An 11,270-nucleotide genomic window follows, 5' to 3' on the forward strand; every position below is an offset into this window, starting at 1 on the left:
TCGATGGCCTGATTGAAATTTAACCTTTAAAGCCACACCAACTTTTACAAAGCAACAGCGCCCCCTGCAGCCACGTACCGATTATATTTGTTGGGGAAAAGAACAGCCATCAATGTGTTGACTGGAGATCTGCCTGTTCCACTGACTGAACTGAAACACAACTCAATAGATATTACCCATGATCCCCAGCTTCCTGAACCAGATTTTTTTAATGATCTTCAGTTCAGCATTACTCTTTAATTTGCTGGGTCTGATTCTGTCTATTGAAGCTGTGACTGTCAAGCAAGAAAGAAGCAAGCGTCTGTTTGAAGTGTTTATTTTTTTACTGAACATGATCCAGACAGTGTAACGGCTCTTTTGTAACATTGAAAAGTTGAAATATAGCTTATTTAACAGAGTCCCTAAAAATATAACAACAGAAACACAAATACTGCATTTCACTGAATAATACAACTCTGATGAGAGAAGAGCTTAAATTGTATTTTGTTTCCATTTGCTTCACATTATTTGCAAATGTCCCGAGAATTCAACAAGAAAGCTCATTAGCACATGAACGTGCAATTGTAACAAATTATCTCCCAATTAATTGTTTAAACTGTGAAGACTTGACCTTAACAGACGGTAAACAAAGACTACTATTGTAACTTTGCTTGTAAACACCAATTAACTGAGGAAGAAATGCCCTGAATGAAGGACATACCAAAATAAGACTAATCAGAAAATTTTTAACGGATTTAAAAAAAAAACAACAATGATTTGTTCCCCTTTCTTCCAAAACCTCAAACTGAACACACAGAGGAGAGTGAATGAGCAGAGCGGAACTACAGTTCAACTTTCAGCAAAATAAAAAGGCAGCTAAGCACCTCAAGAAAAGCTGTAAACTATTGGAGACGTGCATATTTAAAAATAAAGTTGTACAGTTTCTGCCTTAAAACTGAAATTAAGATTTTAATAAATCCCACTAATTATATCGAACACGCAGGGGGTTTCAGGAGGTGGGTTTTCCTGCTGATAGACTTTATGAAGCTCATCATACTTACAATACTGTACTAATGTTGTTTGTGTTCATAGTTACTATCATAGAAACTGTGCTGCTGAGTTTGTCCACTGGAGGGCGCTGACACGTTCATTGCTCTGCAGGCTGGTGGTGCTGATGGTCGGAAGCAGGTTCTTGTTTTCACCTCTCTCTGTGCGTCTGTACAAAATAACTCTACAACACATGGATGGATTTTCACTCAACCTGGTGTGATTATTACTTAGGAGCGGATCTCCACATGAATAACTTTTGGAGTTGATAGGTCAAAGGTTAAAACAAAAAATATGGCCGGAAAAACACATTTTCTGAGAAATCTCTGCAAATAAGAGACAATCTAAAGTATCTCTGCTGCCTCTTAGACTATGGACACGACATTAAGCATATATAGTTGGAAAAACAGTTCATGATCATATGGTGGAGATGATGTCATCATGATGAAATGCTTAAAGAGAGTGTGTGACCCAAGCATTTCATTGACAGTGACTACTTCATGTTATTTCTGTTCATTTGACAATAAAAAAATATTGAATCTTGAATGACATATTGCAACAATTAGTATAAGAGAGACAATTGACCTACGTATTTAGACGAACCAATCATTTGTCATAAGTTATAAGTGATGTCATGATGATGCCCCTCTGAAATGTCCTTATTATAATATAAAGAGTTAGTATTGCCTGACAGGGTAAATACAGCTTATCCACTGGGTGTTCATCAGCCATCTGAAGCTTTTCATTCTATACTGAATATCCTGCTCAGTGCACAAAATGACTGGCCAATATCACAATCAACTTTAAAATGTAACTATTAATATCGGTATTGACCTCAAATATCCAGAATTTGTTTGTTTTTTATTTGTGTGTTTGTTTAGAAAGCTGCTCATGTATATTTCCAGTTATTCGCGGTGAGGACAAGCAGCAGTTTTGTTTTTGTTGCTCCATTATCATCACCATAACAACTTGTTCTAATTTATGGCACTAAAACTTTTCTCAGTCAGTCTTTCTATTTTTTTACTTTCTGTGCAAAACCTCTGACCTGATATACAGAACCTTTAAACGCTCTCACACACACACAAACCACATTTACCACCTCCCAACTCTCCCACACACTTTGTTCCAGGACTGATTTGTCTTTTGAAAATTAGAAACTACGAAACGTGGTCATGTCCTTGGGCTCTTTGCTCGGGACGCACCAGTCGTCGGCCTCGTGGATCGTCTTGTAGTGTTTCCATGCCGACTTGTTGTACACGGGGAGCCTCTCGATGGACTCTGTGGAGAGGGCCTGACCGGAAATGGAGAGGAAGTTCAAACATCCATTCTGCCCTTTTCTTTACGGAGACGCTCTTAAAATAAATAAAACAAATTACCCGAAAGTAGATCACAGCATCAGTTCCATAACCCTCCAGAGAGTACAGCTTCAGGTCCCCTTGAAAGTAGCGAGCGTACAGTCGAGAGATGGGGAGGCCGTAACCGTAGCCAGCCTAGAAAAGAACACAGAGCAGGGTTCCTCAACACAACACAGACACACATCACAATCTACTCTGCTGCTCGACTTTGAGGAGAAAACTTTTAGATTTTTAGAAATTATTTCAGCTTTTGAGGTTGTCGACAGGTTGACCTCTAAGACAACTAGGAAAATAAAACTCAATAACCGATGAAGATTGTGGGACAAGTGGCTGAAATCTTTTTCACCATATTGAGAAGAACCCTGGTCGATATTGACATAATTTATATAAAGATATAGGGAAAGTTTTGTTTCTCTGCCTCGTTCAACCAGCACAAATTTTATTTTCCTGTATTCACTTACTACTGTAATAAGTAGTTTAGATGATGACTGAGCTCTGGTATGAAAAAAGAACCAAAAAGCAAATCACCTGGAGTAACTGTGGGATTATTTAACTGATTCGGCTCTTAATAAATACAGATATACCAGATTCAAAACAGATAAATGACAGAAGTGATTGCAAACACGTAGTCACTGCACATAGAGTCAGTTCAATATTAAAAAATGTGATGTAGAAATTATGGTGAACATAAGCAGCAATGGCAGTAAATCAAGTTTATAATTTTTAATCTCTGTATGTTAATCCGAGCACTGACCAGAGGAGCAGCGCGTGATCCGTCGAAGTTCGGCCGAGGAGCGGTGGAGTACGTGTAGGTGAACAGCCGGTCGATCTTCCTCAAAGGCACGCCTCCTCCGCGATCGCTCACCTGCAGAACAACGTGTGGTTCTCATCAAACACATATACAGGATGGATTTTGGTATTGAATATTGTTGGTTCGACAGGTGAGGAGTTTATTCCGGTAAATTCTTATAAGGGTTAAAAAAAAAAAAAAAGAGATACGCCAGCAGATCAGACTGAGACGCGTTGATTTACCTTGACCGTCAGATCCTCGGTTCCAAGAGCGATGTGTGCGTGGATGGGAGGACACTCCATGGAGTCGCCATATAACTCCATGGTGGCCCGCATGGCGTTCTGCAAAGAGGACAGGATGGTCAAGATGTTCCGCTAACTTTTAAGTGTAAAATTTAAAAAAAATATAAATAAATCATTGAAGAATATATCAGAGTCCAAACTCTATGAGAATATGTGTTATGTTGAGAAATGCATATGAAGGGAAACTTACCTTAAAAAGTTCGAACACCATGTGATAGAGATGAGATGGAACGTAGACCACAGTGATGGGGTTTTCCCGCTCTTTGACTGTCAGGACAAATACATCATCAAAATGAATTCTATACATCTTTGTTGGACAATGTTAAATCAGGCAATTTCTATCCATTTATTTAAAATCCATTAATTGCTCCCGATTATAAGTAAAACTGATTTTGTAAATAAACGTACATAATTAAAAGTGTGTAGATGTAAAATAATAATATCCAAACAAATTTACCATTGGATTCCTCCAGCTTCAGCTCAGGAGAGTTCATGTAATACCGGTCACAAAGGTTCCGTGCGTTTTCGTAGGCGTCTACAAGGAAGATGTTTGTTTTCAGGATAGAACACCAAATAAAACACTTTAATATTTGAAATGAAAACTATTTGAAAACTCTGACGATTTGTTGCTTCTCGTGTTTGTGTTCTTAAAACAAGACGTTCTCTCACCTCTGACCACCTCACTGACACGACAGTGCGGATCAATACTGCCGATCTGTTTGGGATGAGCCGGGTTCACCTTCACCTTCCCACCGAAGAGGAGCGCTAGGAGGAGACACACAGATGAGGACAAGCACCAAGTATAACAGGTTACATATTTCAAAACAGATGCTATATTTCCACACAGCACATGTTGATGCGTTTATGTCATTTAAATTTTGGGACCTTTTCAGTGGTGCTGAAATAAGGATTTACTTGATATTCTTCAAGTCCTTTAAATGTGGGTTAGAGCAGCAGGATGCAGGACATGGTTTTAGTTTGAGTCTGTTGTCCTGACTCCTCTTTTTCACCCTAGGATATTTGTATTCTTCCAGTTTCATGTCTGTTGCGTGTTAGAATCGTCATCAACACATCCACTCACTCGATGGGAATTTTGCAAACATGGGCTCAGACTCACATTTTCCTGAAATACTACGAGTCGGCTGGCAGAAATAGGACATTTAACTTTCTTACTAACAGCTTCTTATTAGTACTCCAGGTAAAAGTCTAGTTGTAGATGATGTCCCACTGTAATAGATGATCTCTGTCGGGCATAACAACTTCAATTTTGAAGTATGGGTGAAATATATGCCAAAACTTAAATAATAACATGTAATATGATTTCATAATGTTACCACTACCCTGACAATCGTGTTTCTGTATCCATAACTTTGTTCTCTATAGATTCTCTGTAAACTCTACAGTGAAATATGAAACTATTGACTGTTTTTATGAGGTAGAAGAGAATGTCCTCACTGTGCTGGTTGAGCAGCATCCGGATGGAAATCCGACTCATGTAGAAACGATCCAGGAAATACTGAACGTTCTGGCTGACGACCGGGTCAGTGCCGTACGTCTCTTTGTATTCCACCACTCCCTGAGCCATGGTGGGAATGACATCGTTGTGCCGGTTTCTGATTTTTATCACAGCGTCTGTGAAACTAAACATAAATACACAGAGGACAGAAAGAAATAGATGAGTTTTTTTTCCACTGATTTCAAACATCATTGAGATAAGGATTAAAAAACAAACTGCCTGGTGTGTTTACTTACTCATACCCAACTTTTTCATCATCTGCATTTCTGTCTTTGAACTCAATAATCTCCTGTATACTCTGCATGTACCTGTGCAAAGAAAAATAAATCAGTGTGCATCTGCAGACAGTGGCATGGTCCCTGACTGGGAAGAAGAAAAACCTACATACCAGCTCTGAACCAACCGGACTGATGGGGTCCGTAACAAGTTGTCTGGCAGCAGGTTGATTTCTTTCATGATGTTTGCCAACCTCACAGGCAGCTCATGTCGGAGGAAGACGAACGAGGTTTTCTCACATGCATTCTCTGAACCTGAGGAGTGAAAATACAAACAGAAACATAAGGAACCCTTTTGTGTTATTCTTCTAGACACTAATGTCAGAGGCAGAGTTGTCACAAAACTGTGTATTATTTATGTTGGTGCTCATCTTGTTTTTTTAAAGATATTTTTGGACACTATGGCTGTTATTGATAAGACAGAGTTTAGTGTGAAACGGGGAGACACGACATGCATCAGAGGGTCAGAGTGAAACTCGGTTGCTGCAGAGGACTCAAACCTCAGTGCTGTGTTTCTGTGCTGCCGCTAGAATAAGGCAACATGATCATTTCAACAATGAAAATAAAAGTAAAACTGTAGTTTTGCCAAGTAACTGTAGTAAGTGCTGCAAAGTGAGAAGCTGGGCTGCTTTATGCCAGTATTGGGTTATATATATATATTTTTGAAATTACATTCAGCAGGATTAGCCAGAAAAAAAAGTACATTTTTGTCTGATTATCATGTTTCTAAACATGTTCTCAATTCATTTCCAAGTAAATGTACCACATCACGCTTTAGGTGAAAATTGTGATGATGACATTTGTGCACCACAACAAACAACGGAATCCATATCCAACAACCCTGGTTACTCTCAAATTCTACATTGTTTTAATCCCGATGGTTAATTCTATGTTGATAAAATTATCAATTAATTGTTGCAGCTTTACTCTAAATCATGATGTCAGTTTAAATGGCTCCTGTGTTTCGAACTAATCTTGAGGCCGTATACACGTTCCTTGGTACAGTCTGTGCTAAGTCACAAAATAGGAAACTGGGGTTTGTGTGTTTGCAGTCCACTTGTGTTTGACTCAGGCTTAACTTTCATGGTCAGGAACCTTTTATAATCTTGAGTGATTTAAATGACCTTCTTTAGTAACCAGTCAAACCTTAACATCTGTATGGAACTTAACATAATCATGTCTGTCCCAACGTCAGTGGTTATTAAAGTAGGATAACTCCCTTGATGAAAGACAGCACAGCCTCATCTAAAAGTCAAATTATTTAAAGACTCACAACTCATGGATATGCAACCACTCCACTGCCTTAAAAAGATACACATTGTTTGCACAGCTAGCTGACCTATATACTGTATGAGGTACAGTGTGTGTGTGTGTGTGGGTTTGTTCTTTTGTGATACCTTTACCTTATCAGGACCAAAGCCTTTTCCCAATGTGGCTAAACTAAATGTCACTAGGTCCCTAAATAGTGAGATGTGAATTTTGGTTCAGGTTAAGTTAGGTTTGAATTGGTCATGGTCAAAGTTAGGTATTAGGTTTTGGTTGGACTGTGCACAATGAATGTAAGTCAAAGTCATAACGAGGATAGCTGCACAAACGTGTGTGTGTGTGTGTGTGTGTGTGTGTGGTCCAGGTATTACTCATGTTGAAGGTTAAGTTTAGGTTTGGTTTAAATTTAAGTAAGGTTAGAGTTAGGCTCCAGGAAACCATTGTAAGTCAATGCAATGTCCACTGTGTGTGTGTGTGTGTGTGTGTGTGTGTGTGTGTGTGTGTGTGTGTGTGTGTGTGTGTGTGTGTGTGTGTGTGTGTGTGTGTGTGTGTGCGTGTGTGTGTGTGTGTGTGTGTGTGTGTCTGTGTCTGTGTGTCTGTGTGTGTGTGTCTGTGTGTCTGTGTGTCTGTGTGTGTCTGTGTCTCTTACCAAAATCCAGAAACTGCTTAATGGAGAGAGGGGACGGTGAGAATTTGGAGTAATAGTCGATCTCCTTCCCTGTGGACAGGCTGCTCCTCAGGAACCGTAAGATCCTCATGGCGACGCCTCCTGTGTTTCCTCACTTGTTGTTGGTTATAGTTCTTCTTCGCTTCAATGGGCTGATCACTCACAGTTGCTTGATCCAGGTTGACATTAGCTTGTCGGCTAACTTCAGTAGCAGCACACACACACACACACACACACACACTTTAGCGAAGTCCTGCTGTGGAGCGGTTTGGTGAAATGTGATCCATCGTCATCACTACCGTAATAAAATAATATGTAAATGCGCCGCTTGGTTTGGTCGCAGCTGAATCCTCGAAGGCAGAAATGTCAACATGCTAAGCAGTGGTGAACAGGAAGCTGCAGTGTCACATCAAGAGAAGTCCCTGCCTGTCGGGTTTGTTAGGAAAATACTTTATTTCCCAGCATATCATTCAATAGTACTTCCTGTTAAAATAACCGTGTCGTCTTTTTTTAATGTCTTTAAGTTGGTCCCCTCTTTTTTATTTTATTTACGGTGCGTTTGAATACGATATTATATTTTACACCAATTGTGTCATTTAACTGTATAAAACATTATTAAATACACTTGAGCAAAATATTGTAGTTTGTTATTTTTTCCTTTTTTGTTTCTTAACATAAACATAAATTGGCGAGTCATTTTTATAAACTGTTTAGTCTTTGATGATTTTATAAAAAAGATAAACATCCCTGACTGGGTTTGTCCGGCAGGAATCTCATCCAATCAGACGAGGGGGTTTGTTCCAGGCAGGGCCGTGATTGGACGACACATCTATCACTCTTCAAAGAGAGCCGAAACGTCATCTCTTCGTGGTCCTAACAAACGTCATTTCCTTTAGTAGTCCACAGAAATGCCTGTATGAAGTAGCATCGAGGACTGCGGGCCACGTTGTTTTTTTTGTGGAAGATGTGTTTTTAATTTTCGGTCCCCTCGTCGGTGAAGGTAACGTCAACAACCGTCAGATCGACTCTATAACCCGGTGAAGTCTGGGAAGTCGCCGCAGGAGGGAGAGCTGTCCACCGGTCATTTCAGCAGCTTGTAGTTTGTGACCCGCCAAAAGCCGCGGAGGCTCCGCGAGGAAGTGACCATTTTGTACCGGGTCCGGCTTCGTCAACTGTTCATATTATAGTTTATCTGGTTGGTAAAGAAGATGAGCGGAGGGTTTAACTTCGGGCAGACCACTGGAGGCTTCGCTTTCGGGGCTCCGAAGCCCGCAGCCGCCGCTGCCCCCGCTACGGGCGGCTTCGGGATGCCGAGCTCCACACCTGTAGCCCCGGCAGGGGGCTTCTCCTTCGGGACCCCCGCCCAGCCCAACGCCAACAGTGCCGGCGGTTTCAGTTTCGGCACCCCGGCAAAGAGCACCCCGGCCGGGGGTGGAGGCTTCTCCTTTGGGACCCCCACCGCCAACGCGTTTGGTCTCGGCGCGACCCCTCAACCCACAGCGCAGGCACCGGGGATGACCCTCGGCTCCGTGGCAGCTCCAGTCTCCATGCAGGGGTTCCAGATGGGCGGCGCGATGTCCGCACAGACCATGGCTGCCCCCCCAGCAGGAGGCGGCTTCTCCTTCGGGACTGCTCCTCAGGCTCAACCCCAACTCGCTGCACCGATGGCAGCTCCAGCCCAAGCAGCTCCAGCCCAGGCAGCAGCAGCAGCAGCAGCGGCCGCAGCAGCAGGCGCCGCCGCCGCAGCAGCAGCATCAGGTGGCCTCTCGTTTGGAAACTTCAGCTTTGGAGCTACAAAGGTCCAGGCGACCACGGCAGCAGCCCCCACTCTCCCCACAGGAGGAGGCTTCGGCTTCGGCACCACTGCTCCCTCCAACCTCACCATGGGCGTCCAGCCACAGCCCGTCTCCATCGCTGCAGCCCCAACACCTCAGGGTGGAGGCTTTGGCTTCGGGATCAAACCTTCATCAACCCCAGCTCCTCCTGCTTCCACCCAGCCAGCCCCAGCCGTAGGTCCCACTCTCTTCTCGATGCCCTTCACTACAGTTGCTGCCTCTGCTCCTGCTGCTGCTGCTGCACCAGCTGCCGGCTTCATGCAGAGTGCAGCTCCAACTTCACTAGCAAGCACCGCTCCTGCAATAACCACAGCAGCTAGTGGAGGTCTGGCTTTTATGCTCAAACCTCTGGGGGCAGCGACTGCCACCTTGACCCCTGCCTCTGTTCCTGCCTCTACTGCAGCTGCCCCAACAGGTGCTGCAGTCGCCTTCAGCCTGGGACTCAAACCTGCATCTGGCATGAGCACCATCACAGCACCCACACCAATCACCACGATCACAGCTCCTCCGGTGATGAGCTACGCCCAGCTGGAGGGTCTCATTAACAAGTGGAGTCTCGAACTCGAGGACCAGGAGAGACATTTCTTACAGCAGGCCACTCAGGTGAACGCCTGGGACCGAATGCTGGTGGAGAACGGGGAGAAGATCACATCCCTGCACAAGGAGATGGAGAAGGTGAAGCTCGACCAGAGGAGGCTAAACCAGGAGCTGGATTTCATCCTGTCCCAGCAGAAGGAGCTGGAGGACGTGCTGTGCCCACTCGAGGAGTCTGTGAAAGAGCAGAGCGGAACCATCTACATGCAGAACGCCGACGAGGAGCGGGAAAGAACGTACAAGCTGGCAGAGAACGTGGACGCCCAGCTGAAGAGGATGTCGCAGGACCTGAAGGAGATCATCGAGCACCTCAACACATCCAGCGGCCCTGCAGACACCAGTGATCCAGTAAGATGAAACTAGGCTCCGACACATTTTTTCATTGCCTTTGACATTATATTCTTGCAAAATGAATTAACCTCTACCTTCTCTTTTCTTTTCACAGCTTCAGCAGATCTGTAAAATTCTCAACGCCCACATGGATTCTCTTCAGTGGATCGATCAGAATTCGGTGCTCCTGCACAGACGGGTGGAGGAAGTGTCCAAACTGTGCGATAACCAGCGCAAGGAGCAGGAGAAAACCTTTCGTTTAACGTTTGACTGATGGGGAAAAAAACAGCCTCTATATTGACAATGTTCCAACTTCACTTGTCATAAACAAGGATGTTCTTAAGGCATGATGTTTTTGATTTGCCTTCATCATAGTTCCTGTTAAACTGCTTTTCCCTTCTTTTGGTTGACCTTAAGATATTACATATTTTCAAGATATTCTCAATGCATAAGGTTTTTATATAGAATTGTGGGAGTAATTGTTTCTTCCCATCTAAATGCTTTCTGTGCTCTAAAAAAGAATGATTAAATAAACCTTTAGATTAACGCTTTGTTTTATTGGGTAGTAAAATACGAGCACTTCTTCCATTTGGTTCAGTGGCAGTCGTTTAATCACAGAGGGAAACATGTGCACTTAAATCTCCCTGTATGATACAAATTATATTAACCTTGATTTGAGGATGTTAATTGAGGCTATATGACATTGTGAGAGGTAGTTTTGTAAATTTCTGTCAAGTCGATTCATGGTACAAAATCAGTAAACCAGTGGCATCCCTGGTTTTTACATCATCTAAACTAATTTAATGCAATTCAACAGTAGTGACCAGTTTTTTAGAGAATTTATTGACAGTTGAAAACACTATAGACAAGTATGAATTTGAATTTAATCTGTTAACAACAAAACATTGCTTTCCACCAGCTTCCCTTTGGATTCCTTACATGCAATTTAAAAATAAACATACTTTTAATTAATCAGTGATGAGCTACAACACAGTGGATGCTACCTGAAAGCCACAAGAGGAGGTGAGAAACAACCTCTACTTGAATTAAGTCAGTCATGGTCACTTGTATGCTGTTGATTACTGACTTGATGATGTACCTAAATGTCAAAAGACAAGAGATGTACAATTTTTTGGTAAATTCGCTGGATAAAAGGCAAATTTAAGCATACCCTGATTTACATTCACATTACAGAGCGAGCTGTACCTTCCTTGCATAGAGGTTAAGACAGTACAACTTCATCAAAAACAACAGTAAACTAAGACTACAAAACTCTTTGGCTGCATTATTTGTTTTTATCAAAAAATAAATATA

General features: G+C 42.4%; 2 protein-coding genes across 2 annotated transcripts; one reads left to right on the forward strand and one right to left on the reverse strand.

Annotated features, from left to right (window-relative positions):
- Positions 1-1,868: 1,868 nt before the first annotated feature.
- pdk1 (pyruvate dehydrogenase kinase, isozyme 1) lies at positions 1,869-7,581 on the reverse strand. Its single transcript, XM_061088107.1, has 11 exons — positions 7,180-7,581; positions 5,378-5,519; positions 5,226-5,297; positions 4,929-5,113; positions 4,143-4,238; positions 3,931-4,008; positions 3,664-3,740; positions 3,414-3,512; positions 3,136-3,246; positions 2,403-2,516; positions 1,869-2,317 (listed from the first exon to the last, which is right to left on the reverse strand). The coding sequence occupies exons 1-11, from the start codon at positions 7,286-7,288 to the stop codon at positions 2,177-2,179; spliced, it is 1,224 nt and encodes a 407-aa protein (XP_060944090.1). The 5' UTR covers positions 7,289-7,581; the 3' UTR covers positions 1,869-2,176.
- Positions 7,582-8,114: 533 nt separating this feature from the next.
- On the forward strand, positions 8,115-11,233 carry nup62l (nucleoporin 62 like). The gene is made up of 2 exons (XM_061088106.1): positions 8,115-9,974; positions 10,072-11,233. The coding sequence occupies exons 1-2, from the start codon at positions 8,406-8,408 to the stop codon at positions 10,228-10,230; spliced, it is 1,728 nt and encodes a 575-aa protein (XP_060944089.1). The 5' UTR covers positions 8,115-8,405; the 3' UTR covers positions 10,231-11,233.
- The last annotated feature ends 37 nt before the right edge of the window (positions 11,234-11,270 follow it).

This window comes from Limanda limanda, chromosome 16 (assembly GCF_963576545.1).
Source record: "Limanda limanda chromosome 16, fLimLim1.1, whole genome shotgun sequence".
In the NCBI taxonomy this organism is placed as follows: Eukaryota; Metazoa; Chordata; class Actinopteri; order Pleuronectiformes; family Pleuronectidae; genus Limanda; species Limanda limanda.